This window comes from Myotis daubentonii, chromosome 4 (assembly GCF_963259705.1).
Source record: "Myotis daubentonii chromosome 4, mMyoDau2.1, whole genome shotgun sequence".
NCBI lineage: Eukaryota > Metazoa > Chordata > Mammalia > Chiroptera > Vespertilionidae > Myotis > Myotis daubentonii.
In genome coordinates, this window is record NC_081843.1 from 3,936,440 (window position 1) to 3,949,090 (window position 12,651).

A 12,651-nucleotide genomic window follows, 5' to 3' on the forward strand; every position below is an offset into this window, starting at 1 on the left:
AATAATTTATAGGGAATCAACAGTAGAGGATGTCAAGAATCAAATCAACAGTTTGGAATATGAGGAAGCAAAATCACCCAATCAGAAGTGTCCTGTTACATCTGTATTTATACCAGTTTATTTTAATCCTATCCATTCTATTCCAAAGGTTAGGGCCTTTGTTATCTCCATTCCAAGGTCACTTACTCTATTGTTCTGTTAAGCTACAAGGAAGTAACTGAAGGAGATTATCTTAAGTAAAGATTATGTAGCTTAAGTGTGATTGTTTGTAGTTAAAGTGATTAATTACCCGCCTGGCACTTAGTTAAGGGGTTTTATTCCCTTCCTTAGTCCTGTTAATCCCTAACTCCAGGGGAAAATCCCCACCTGGGGAAACAACCTTCCTCGGAGAGATGACCTTTGTTAAAACACATAGTGCTAAGAAGGGAGCAAACATATTAAGAACAGTATGCCATATACGCCAGGTCCCTTGAAACATATGCTGTGCAGATATTTCTTCCCTGCAGCGACTGTGTCAAGCAGCAAGTGGCAAAAATCCAAAAATATGAAGATAATGTAAAGAGCCTCTGGAACAACCTCAACTATATCAACATTTGCATCATGGAGGTGCCAGAAGGAGGAGAGAGCAAGATAGTGAAAATCTATTTGAAGAAATAATGACAGAATACTTCCCCTACCAGGTGAAAGAAATAGACTTACAAGTCCAGGAAATGCAGAGAGTTCTAAACACTATGAACCCCAAGAGACCCACACCAAGACACATCATAATTAAAATGCCAAGGGTTAAAGACAAAGAGATAATCTTAAAAGCCACAAGAGATAAGCAGTTAGATACCTACAAGGGGGCACCCATACAACTGTCAGCTGATTTCTCAACAGAAATTTTGCAGGCCTGAAAAGCATGGCAAGAAATATTCAAAGTGATGAAAAGCAAGGATCTATAACCAAGATTACTCTACCCAGGAAAACTATCATTTAGAATTGAGGATCAGATAAAGAGCTTCACAGACAAGAAAAAGCTAAAGGAGTTTAATACCACCAAACCATGAAATGTTGAAGGGGCGAAGAAGAAGAAGAAGAAGAAGAAGAAGAAGAAGAAGAAGAAGAAGAAGAAGAAGAAGGAGGAGGAGGAGGAGGAGGAGGAGGAGGAGGAGGAGGAGGAGGAGGAGGAGGAGGAGGAGGAGGAGGAGGAGGAGGAGAAAAAGAAGGAGAAGAAGAAGGAGGAGGAGGAGGAGGAGGAGGAGGAGAAGAAAAAGAAGGAGAAGAAGAAGAAAGAGGAGGAGGAGGAGGAGGAGAAGAAAAAGAAGGAGAAGAAGAAAGAGGAGGAGGAGGAGGAGGAGGAGGAGGAGGAGGAGAAAAAGAAGGAGAAGAAGAAAGAGGAGGAGGAGGAGGAGAAGAAAAAGAAGGAGAAGAAGAAAGAGGAGGAGGAGGAGGAGGAGTAGGAGTAGGAGGAGGAGGAGGAGGAGAAAAAGAAGGAGAAGAAGAAGAAAGAGGAGGAGGAGGAGGAGGAGAAGAAAAAGAAGGAGAAGAAGAAAGAGGAGGAGGAGGAGGAGGAGGAGGAGTAGGAGGAGGAGGAGGAGGAGAAAAAGAAGGAGAAGAAGAAAGAGGAGGAGGAGGAGGAGAAGAAGAAAAAGAAGGAGAAGAAGAAAGAGGAGGAGGAGGAGGAGAAGAAGAAGAAAAAGAAGGAGAAGAAGAAGAAAGGGAAGGAGGAGAAGGAGGAGGAGGAGGAGGAGAGAAGAAGAAGATCATAAATATAAATCTATATCAATCATCAACTGAAAGTAAAAATCAAAACAAATGAATAAGGAATCTAATGAACACAATAAACTGATGAATGAAATAGAACCAGAGGCATGGAAACATGGAACAGACTGATGAATCTCTGAGGGAAGGGGAGGGGTGGGAAGAGATTAACCAAAGATCTTATATGCACACTAGGGGCCCAGTGCATGGATTCGTGCACCTTGAAAGTAAGTGTAGGCCAGGAGGCTGCAGTGGGCACAGGGGTGGGTCTCACCCCATCCTCCGTGCCCCTGACTGGCCTTGCCCACTGTGGCCCCCAGTCCACTGTTTGCCGGCAGCCCACTCCTGCTGCCACCACTCCCATGTGCTCTGTGGAGCAATTGGGGCCGGCGCCAGCAGTGGGTGCGAGTGGGGCCAGCGCCGGGCACCAGCAATGGGTGTAAGTGGGTCCAGTATTGGCAGCAGGTGTGAGTGCTGGCAGGACTGTGGCATGCAGGCGCAAAGAATTTTCAGTAACCACCAGAGTTTCGTCCTGATGACAGCAACCAGTGCCTCGCCATGGTCTGGCACCCCTGCTCACCTGCTCCACCATCTCACCATGGCCAATGCCCACCATATTCCGCGCGCATCCCCTGGTGGTCAGCGCACGTCATAGTGACCAGTTGTTCGATTGTTCTGCCATTTGGTCTATTTGCATATTAGCCTTTTATTATATAGGACTAGAGGCCCAGTGCACAAAATTCATGCAATGAAGGGGTGTCCCTCAGCCCAGCCTGCACCCTCTCTAATCTGGGACCCCTCAGGGGATGTCTGACTGCCGGTTGAGAGAGAATTTGAGCCAGAACCACCCAGTGATCCACATATACCATAATATAATAAACAGTGGTTGTTTTAAACCAGCAGTCGCCAAACGGTGATCTGTGAGGTCTGAAAGATTGGCAACCGCTGTTTTAAACTGTTAAGTTTGGGGGTAATTTGTTATACAGCAATCAATTAACACAGTGCATGAGAATAGTGCTTGGTGCATTGTATGTAAGGTTTGGTGTATGTATATGTAAGGTTAGCCTTTACAATCATTCCCATTTCATACGTGAGGAGACTAACTGAGGTTATCTAAAATTAGCTGCCGTAAGAGTAAAGCCAGGCTAGAACCCAGGATTACAAATCAAACTCCAAGACCCCATCCTGCCACAGATACCTGATGGGAACTCCTGAATGACCCTTTTCCTAGGGACATTGATGGTGACCGGCTGGTAGACCTTCAGCAGGTCCTTCAGCTTCAGGTCCTGAGCCATCAAGGAGTAATTGTTGGCAATGCAATCGCTGGGTCCACGATGTTGGTGCTGCTCTTTGAAGGGTGCAGCCAGGGTCCACGATGTGCGTTGCATCAAGGGGGGGTAAAAGCTGTGTGACATGACCGTCTACAGGGAGACATGCAGAGAGAGATTCAATGAGGGCCATCTCTTGTGAGTGGCCTGGCCGGTGTTGCTCAGTGGGTTGGATGTTGCCCATGCACCAGAAGGTCATGGTTCACTTCCCGGTCAGGGAACATGCCCTGGTTGTTTGCGGGTTTGATCCCCAGCAGGGTGCCTGGGCTCTGAGGGGTCCTCACTACATTCTCTCACTGACAATCGCAGAGTCCCACATGCCTTATGCTGTTTCTATCTTCTGCAAACTCGCTGTGAGTGCTTTCTGAGTGGATGCTGATTGTCCTGCCTGACCACTGTGAGCGTGATTTCTGAAGCCAAGGATAATAGCTGGCTTTCAGTAAACAGTAAGCTTGTGAATCAGGTAACTGATTTTTATTGTCTTTATTCCTAATGGACATGGCTAGAAAGAAATAATCGCTCTCACTTTATAGCTGAAGATGAAGCATTTCAGAGAGTTTCAATAACACAGCAGGTAACCTTCCCCGGTCACAGGAATGACCAAACCCCCCAATCCCACTGTCAACCCTGCCTGCCTGTCCCCCACGGGCCACCAGGTGAACAGACCTGATAGACTTCAGACGGCTCCTCGTTCGCAGAAGCAGGCAGAGGGGGGAGCTCAGGCCGCATCTGGCAGCGGCTCATGTGATGTATCGAGTCACTTTTGGGGATCTGTTGGAAATGGGAACAAAGTCACTCTTTAGGAATGAGGAACGACTCCTGAACCTCTAAGTTGGTGAGGAGTAGAGATTCCCAGGAAGATTCTAGGCACAGAGTTCTCATCCCAGTCCACTGTGTAGATCTCATTGTTAAGCCATCCATCTTTCCAGCAGCATCTCCTCCTTAGCTACATGCTTAGGAGCAAACTCAGATATTTTTTTCTCCAGGGAAGGGTCCAAATTGTAAGGGCACCCCAAGCTGCCCTACGTTGTGTTGTGATGAAAGGGGCTGCCTTTTAAAAATACTGTTGCATTTCACATATGCATAATTCAAGTAGGAATTTACCCATGCAATCGCATTGCATGCTGTGTGTGCTTAGCACAGCCATTCTGAGCTTCCTGCAGAAAAAACATCATTTAAACCTGTGGGAGCTGGAGCCCACCTTCCCTTCAGTGAGCGTGTGTTGGGAGTAAACCTCAGGGACTCAGTGCAGGTGCCTCCCGGAGCAGAGCTGAACGTGGCTGCAGTGCTGCCTGATGCTGTGTGCATGTCTGCCCCACACCAGTCCCCTGAAGGTGCAGGACAATGGCTTCATCTGAAGGAGACGCTGCAATTTGACCCAGCACTAGGGAAACTGCGGGGCTGGACTGAATGAGAAGCGCTGCTGTACAGCACATTCAAAATAGCTTCAGGGCCTTGGCCAGTGTGGCTCAGTTGGTTGGGTCTTGTTCCATGCACCAAAAGGTTGCCAGTTTGATTTCTGGTCAGGGCATATGCCCAGGTTACTGGCTCCACCCCCAGTAGGGGGCATGCAGGAGGCAGGCGATTGATGTCTCTCACATCGATATTTCTCTCTCTCTCTCTCTCTCTCTCTCTCTCTCTCTCTCTCTCCCACCCTCTCTCACTTCCTCTCTTTCTAAAATTAATAAAAACTTAAGGGATTTTTACAGACAATTTTGATTCTCTGTGATTGTTCACCCTATGCAATGACTTTGGACTGAACTCCTGTTAATATAAGACATTATTAGATTGATTTGATTAATTTGGGTCAGCAAATTAGGTCACACAGGGTAACTGGTGATGGGTAGTGGGGTTCAGGAATATATAAATCAGATGTTAGCCACCACTTTCCCCAGCCAACCCCTCACTGATGACTCAATCTTGCAAAATAAAAAAATAACAACATCTGCCATTATTTCAAACTAGAGGCCCGGTGCATAAAATTCGTGCACGAGGGGCAGGGTCCTGTCAGCCCAGCCCGCACCCTCTCCAATCTGGGACCCCTTGGGGAATGTCTGATGCCAGTTTAGGCCCTAAACCAATTGGGCCTAAATCAGCAGTCGGCATCCCTCTCACAATCCTGGACCGCTGGCTCCTAATTGCTCACCTGCCTGCCTGCCTGGTTAGGGAACTTTCTCCCTCCCCCCGCCAGCCTGATCACCCCTCACTGCCTCTGCGTGCCGGCCTGATTGCCCCTAACTGCCCCCCCACCAGCCTGGTTTCCCCATCTGCCACCCCCCTGCCGGACTAGTTGCCCCTCACTGCCCCCCATGCCAGTCTAATTGCCCCAACTGGCCCCCCTGCTGGCCCCCCTAGTCGCCCCTCATGGTCCCCCCGCCCCCGCCTGATTGCCCCATGCAGCCTGCTGTTCAGTCATTTGGTTGTCCCTCACTCACCCCCCTGCCTGGCCTGGTTGGCCCATGCAGCCTGCTGTTCAGTTGTTTGGTTGTCCCTCACTCACCCCCCTGCCTGGCCTGGTTGGCCCACGCAGCCTGCTGTTCAGTTGTTTGGTTGCCCCTCACTCACCCCCCTGCTGGCCTGGTTGGCCCATGCAGCCTGCTGTTCAGTCATTTGGTTGCCCCTCACTCACCCCCCTGCTGGCCTGGTTGGCCCATGCAGCCTGCTGTTCAGTTGTTTGGTTGCCCCTCACTAACCCCCCTGCTGGCCTGGTTGCAGGCAGCCATCTTGTGAGGGTGTGAGGGTTAATTTGCATATTACCTCTTTATTATATAGGACTAGAGGCCCGGTGCACAAAAATTTGTGCACTCGGGGTTGGGAGAGGAGGTCCCTCAGCCTGGCCTGAGCCCTCTCACAGGAGATAAGGACCTGCTGGTTTAGGCCTGCTCCCGGGTGGCAGAGGGCAGGCCTAATCCTAGGTGTAACCCCTGGTCAGGCTCAGAGCAGGGCCCATTGGGGAGTTGGGGCCCCGCCTCCTGTCATGCACAGAGCAGGGCGGATTGGGAGGTTGCCATGCCACCCTCAGTCATGCTCAGGGTAGGGCCGATTGGGGGGTTGGGGCACCACCCCCTGTCACACTCAAGGCAGGGTCCATAGGGAGGTTGCAGCGCCACTCCTGTCATGCACAGAGCAGGGCCGATCAGAGGGTTGGGGCTCCGCACCCTGTCACACTGATCCCGGTGCTGGGAAGCCTCGCTGCTCCGCTGATCCCAGGGCCAGGACGCCTCTCGGCTCCCCTGATCCCTGGCCCGGAGGCCTCTCGGCTCCGCTGATCACCGGGGCGGGAGGCCTCTGGACTCCACTGATCACCGGGGCTGGGAGGCCTCTCGGCTGATCACCGGGGCTGGGAGGCCTCTCAGCTGATCACCGGGCCAGGAGGCCTCTGGACTCTGCTGATCACCGGGCCGGGAGGCCTCTGGACTCCGCTGATCACCGGGGCTGGGAGGCATCTCGGCTGATCACCGGGCCGGGAGGCCTCTGGACTCCGCTGATCACAGGGGCCGGGAGGCCTCTCGGCTCCGCTGATCACCGGGCCGGGAGGCCTCTCGGCTCCGCTGATCACCGGGGCCGGGAGGCCTCTCGGCTCTGCTGATCACCGGGGCCGGGAGGCCTCTCGGCTCCTCTGATCACCGGGGCCGGGAGGCCTCTCAGCTCTGCTGATCGCGGGACCTCCGACTCCGCTGATCACCGGGGCCAGGAGGCCTCTCGACTCCACTGATCACCGGGGCCAGGAGGCCTCTCGGCTCCCCTGATCCCTGGCCTGGAGGCCTCTTGGCTCCGCTGATCACCGGGGCGGGAGGCCTCTCTGCTCCGCTGATCGTGGGGCCTCCGACTCCACTGATCACGGGGCCGGGAGGCCTCTGGACTCCGCTGATCACCGGGGCTGGGAGGCCTCTCGGCTGATCACCGGGGCTGGGAGGCCTCTCAGCTGATCACCGGGCCAGGAGGCCTCTGGACTCCGCTGATCACCGGGCCGGGAGGCCTCTGGACTCCGCTGATCACCGGGGCTGGGAGGCCTCTCGGCTGATCACCGGGGCTGGGAGGCCTCTCAGCTGATCACCGGGCCAGGAGGCCTCTGGACTCCGCTGATCACCGGGCCGGGAGGCCTCTGGACTCCGCTGATCACCGGGGCTGGGAGGCATCTCGGCTGATCACCGGGCCGGGAGGCCTCTCGGCTCCGCTGATCACCGGGGCCGGGAGGCCTCTCGGCTCCGCTGATCCCAGGCCCTGAGGCCTCTCTGCCCTGCTGCTTCAGGGCTGTTTGGCTTCGCTCTGCTTGGAGCCTGAGTATGCAAATTAACCGCCATCTTTTAGCTTCTGTAATTGAAACATTGTATCTTTTGGAGTTGTTGCTTCAGGAGCTCAGAGCCCCGCAGCTGCGGGGATCCTTGACTTTCTCCATCGCTGGGGCAACCAAGCCTCCTATTCTCAGCTGCCTGGCTGCCAGCCGCCATCTTGGCTGACAGTTAATTTGCATATCTCGCTGATTAGCCAATGAAAAAGGTATCGGTTGTACGCCAATTACCATTTTTCTCTTTTATTAGTATAGGATTATTATGTGAATTTTTATACTGATATTTTAGCTGAAGAAACGAAAGCTCAGAGAGGATAGATAACACCGCCTAGCCACACAGGGGTGTTTTTAAAGGCATCACTCCAGCCCTAACCGGTTTGGCTCAGTGGATAGAGTGTCAGCCTGTGGACTCAAGGGTCCCAGGTTTGATTCGGTCAAGGGCATGTACCTTGGTTGCAGGCACATCCCCAGAAGGGAGTGCGCAGGAGGCAGCTGATCGATATTACTCTCTCATTGATGTTTCTAACTCTCTATCCCTCTCCCTTCCTCTCTGTAAAAAATCAATAAAATATATTTTTAAAAAAACAAATAAAGGTATCACTCCATAACCCCACACAGTGGAAACAGTAAGAATCACTTACACAAAGAATTATTCTGGGAATGTGTTGACCTTAAAAATAAACAAATGAGCAAACCCATAAGCGAAGATGCATCCTTAGCCTGGGATCTTTACAAACAGGCGCTCCACTGATCTCATGGCCTCATTCAGTGAGAGTGGTGGCGCCAGCCAGCAGAACTCAGGAAACATGGGGATGCTGTGCCTCTACCTCAGCATGATGCGTTTGAGACCGTGGACCCTGCTGTTTACCCACTGAGAGAACTGCTTTGTTGGTTTAAATCACTGTCTGACTCTCTGCTCTTGACTTCAATTTGAAGGATCTAAGAATTGAGTGATCATCTCCAACAACCCCTCTCTCATTACCGAAATCAAGATCAGACCTGCAGCGATGAGTGAATAAGATGAAAACACTGCAGCATCAGCTTGAAAGAAGCCGGGTCATCCCCAGCAGGTGCCATGCTATCCAGGCTGGGTCTGGGCAGCAGCAGTTTAGGAATGTGAAGTCATTCACGGCTTCCTGCAGGGCCCCAGATGGACAGGTGATACTGACCTTTGCAAGCAAGGTTTTGTGGTCAGTGGAAATCTTTCCCTTGGCCTAGCTTTTAAATCTGCTTCAAATAAAAATCTGTTTGTTTGTTTGTTTGTTTGTTTTTCATCCTCACCCAAGGATATTTTTCCATTGATTTTCAGAGTGAGTGGAAGAGAGAGGGAAAGACAGAAAGAAGTATCGATGTGAGAGAAACACATCGGTTGGTTGCCTCCCACACGTGCCTTGACCAGGGCCTGGGGAGGGGAGGAGCCTGCAACCGAGGTATGGGCCTTTGACAGGAATCAAACCCAGGACCCTTCGGTCTGCAGGCTGACGCTCTAACCACTGGCGAGGGCTCAAATAATCTTCATTAAAAGAGCAACTGAATCTTAGCTCTTACAACCAAGAATTTGGCACCTAGATTGGGTAGAACTGTTAATTTCATGTGGCTTATTTCAGACCACATGGGAAGCCTGCACATCCTCTCACAGGCCATTGCCAAATGCTGGCCTGAGGACCCACTATAGCAGAATCACTTGAGTCTTAGTGAGAAAGTCAGACTCCGGGGCCACACTCCAAACCTTCTGCATGCGCATCTTTGGGAATGAGGCCAAGTCTCCATGTTTTAAGACATTCCCAGGATGATCTGATGTGCAGCCAGTGTTGGGAACGGTGGGATGGAATATATGGTCTAATGGCCTTAGAAGGGAAGGGAAGGGAACAACAGCTGAAATTTTCCCAGTAAAATGTGAGGATTGGATAAAAAAAAGCTTAATTCAGCAAAAAGCATATTTCAAAGGACACAACATAAACATGTGGTTAGCACACTCGCCCCGTCAAGGAAGCCCACGGCCACTGGCCTGTGATTGAAACATCCCCTTCCCGCCCACGCCCCAGTCTCTACATGTTGAAAATATGGGTTAAGGAAAAGAAAATACTTTAAAATGCATACACACCTCTGGAGATGAGCAATCCATGTCATTCATATTGTACGATCTAGTTGGACCTTTTTTTCAAAAAAGGAATAAGGAGTCTGTTTCTTCCTCTCCTACCAGTGGGTCTGAACTCCACACTTCCTTAGGGCATCATAGGGAGGACACAGACAATGGAATTTTCCAGATGTTCTGAACACTCCGTTCCCAGGGCTGCCTCTATGAGGTCGCAGACTTCAGCCCCCGAGGAGCTCCCTGGTAGACGAGAGAAAGGGAGGCTAGAGAATCAGGAGGCGGCCTTGGGCGTTGCTGGGCTCGGCTGCGGTTCCAGCTCCCCTCGCCACGCCTCCCTGCTGTCCCACCGAGCTCTCCTCTTGGGTCTTTCCCAGGAACACACCCAGCTCACGGGGAAACAGAAGCAGAGTTACACATGAACAGAGAATGGGGAGGAGGCACCCCCGAAACAATATCCCCAGCAAATGAACTCGTCGCTGCCCCCCTCCCTGGGCTGTTAACATGGGAGGCGCGATGACCAGGCGATGACCAGGCTTCCGTGTCGGTTGCTAAGGAGGGAGAGGCCTCTGCGGTGCCCACATACAAGCCTGGGCTTGACCGCCGTGTCCTGGTGTCCCCTTTGCTGGAGGAGCAGCCAGGCAGCAGGAAACTTGTGACAGAGGGCAGATGAGAGGGTGTTTAGCAATGACCCAGGAAGGGAGTGTGAGTGGCAGTGAGGGACTCTGCCTTTGGACTTAGACTTTTTAAAAATATATATATTTTATTGATTTTTTTACAGAGAGGAAGGGAGAGGGATAGAGAGTTAGAAACATCGATGAGAGAGAAACATCGATCAGCTGCCTCCTGCACACCCCCCAGGTGCGGGATGTGCCCGCAACCAAGGTACATGCCCTTGACCGGAATCGAACCCGGGACCCTTGAGTCCTCAGGCCGACGCTCCATCCACTGAGCCAAACCGGCCACAGCTTGGACTTAGACTTCGTGGTAAAGAACAAAGAATTTTTTAGTATAAGTAGGTCCCATTCAACAGCCGAACATACTATTAAAACATTATGCTTACCTGAAATTGGAATTAAACCAGGCATCCTGCATTTTTATTTGTCGAAACTGAAATATACAGAGAGAAGAGGTCCACTAGGGTCTAGGTCAGCCGTGGGCAAACTACGGTCCGCGGGCCGGATCCGGCCCGTTCGGCTGTTCTATCCGGCCCGGCCCGCGGAGCCGAAAGAGCGGAGGGTTCTCTTGCTCTCCCCTCCGCTCCTTCACCAGCAGCAGTGTCAACATGGCAACGTCGGGAAACACGGCCGCAGCTCCTTCTTCTGAGTCCCGTTTAAGAACCCATTGTGGCCCTCGAGTCAAAAAGTTTGCCCACCCCTGGTCTAGGTTGTCCCCATCTCTGTGGTGTGGACAGTGTAGGGTCTCTATCTGCTGCAGGAAAGTTTTCACACAATCCTATGCAGAGCCCAGTGCTCTGGCAGGTCTGAGATGGCTGCTTAGCCAGAGTAAAACACTGTAGGGACATAGGAGAGACTGCACATGGGATTGTTTCACTGACCCATCAAATGGCTATCAACAGCCATGTCTGGAGACATGCTACGATTCCTGCCATCATGGGATAAACAATGTGGTGGAGGAGGCAGCTGATATACAAGGAAAAGCGAAACGGGGCTGGCCCTCAAAAATGACAGAAGTGGGAGGAGTAGGGGGATTCACAGAGGCGCCCCTAGATGGCAGCAGTGAAAGCCCCAATTCAGCTTTCCAAAACAGCATCCACCAGGGAGTAATGGTTGTAAAGTATTGTCCTAAAACAAAACACACAGAAACCTTTTCCTGGGTGGGACACCCATCAGATTGCAGCTGAGCCACATGCAGGAAGCCACACAGGACTGACCTAATCATCACAATTTAGGGACCCTGTCCATGTCCTCCAGCCACCATTAGCTCCCCTTTCATCGCTGTTGTGGAGTTAGAGCCTGATCCCTTAGCTTATATTTATTATTAGTCCAAGCTTATTTTTCTATGCATCAGCCTGATTACTTCTAGAAACATGAGTTGGTAGAAATAATACCATCACATATTTTGGAGCCTGTGTTTCAGCAAGGTGCTGAGTTCTTCACAGCCAGCCCCACTGCAACCATGGCTGCTTTCTCCTTGCCTAAGGAGCTATTTTCCAGATGAGAAGAGAGAAACCAAAGAACTTACATGCTTACTAGAGGCCCAGTGCATGAAATTCCTGCACTGGTAGTGTCCCTAGCAGCTGCCAGCTGCTGGCCAAGGCTTCCCTTCATTCCACACCACCCTCTGGTGGTCAGCGCATGTCATAGCAAGCAATCAAACTCTAGATCAGGGGTCCTCAAACTACGGCCCGCGGGCCACATGCAAATACAAATATTGTATTTGTTCCCGTTTTGCTTTTTTACTTCAAAATAAGATATGTGCAGTGTGCATAGGAATTTGTTCATAGTTTTTTTAAAACTATAGTCCGGCCCTCCAACGGTCTGAGGGACAGTGAACTGGCCCCCTGTTTAAAAAGTTTGAGGACCCCTGCTCTAGATCAGTCGAACTCCCAAGGAGACACTTTGCATATTAGGTTTTTATATATATAGACTAGAAACCCGGTGCACGAATTTAGTGCACGGGGAGGGGGTACCCTCAGCCCAGCCTACACCTCTCCAATCTGGGAACCCTCGGGGGATGTCCAACTGCTAGTTTAGGCCCGATCCCCTGGACCACTGGCTCCTAATTGCTCACCTGACTGCCTGCCTGCCCCCCCCTAAATGCCCCCCCCCCTGCTGCCAGCCTGATTGCCCCTCACTGCCTCTGCCTGCCAGCCTGATCACCCCCAACTTCCCCCCTCTGCTGGCCTGGTCTCCCCCAACTGCCTCCCCTGCTGACCTGGTTGCCCCTCATTGCCCCCCCTGCTGGCCAAATTGCCCCTAACTGCCCCCTCTGCCAGCCTTGTCACCCCAACTGCACCCTCCCTGCTGGTCTGGTCAACCCTAACTGCCCCCCCGCCACCGCCGGTCTGGTTGCCTCTTACTGCCCCCCTGCTGGCCTGGTCACCCTGAACTGCCCCCCCTACTGGCCTGGTCACCCCATGCAGCCTGCTGTTCAGTCATCCCTTACTAACCCCCCTGCTAGCCTGGTTGTAGGCAGCCATCTTGTGAGGGTGTGAGGGTTAATTTGCATATTAC

General features: G+C 51.8%; 1 protein-coding gene across 1 annotated transcript in view; it reads right to left on the minus strand.

Annotated features, from left to right (window-relative positions):
* The window catches only part of DNAH3 (dynein axonemal heavy chain 3), a 192,778-nt gene extending 182,983 nt beyond the window's left edge, over positions 1 to 9,795 (minus strand). The window contains exons 1-3 of the mRNA XM_059692029.1: positions 9,467 to 9,795; positions 3,738 to 3,842; positions 2,942 to 3,164 (exon numbers count right to left, since the gene is read on the minus strand). Of these exons, the coding sequence (XP_059548012.1) occupies positions 2,942 to 3,164; positions 3,738 to 3,842; positions 9,467 to 9,496 (358 nt within the window). The 5' untranslated portion in view covers positions 9,497 to 9,795. The remainder of the gene's footprint in view (positions 1 to 2,941; positions 3,165 to 3,737; positions 3,843 to 9,466) is intronic.
* Between the last annotated feature and the right edge of the window lie 2,856 nt (positions 9,796 to 12,651).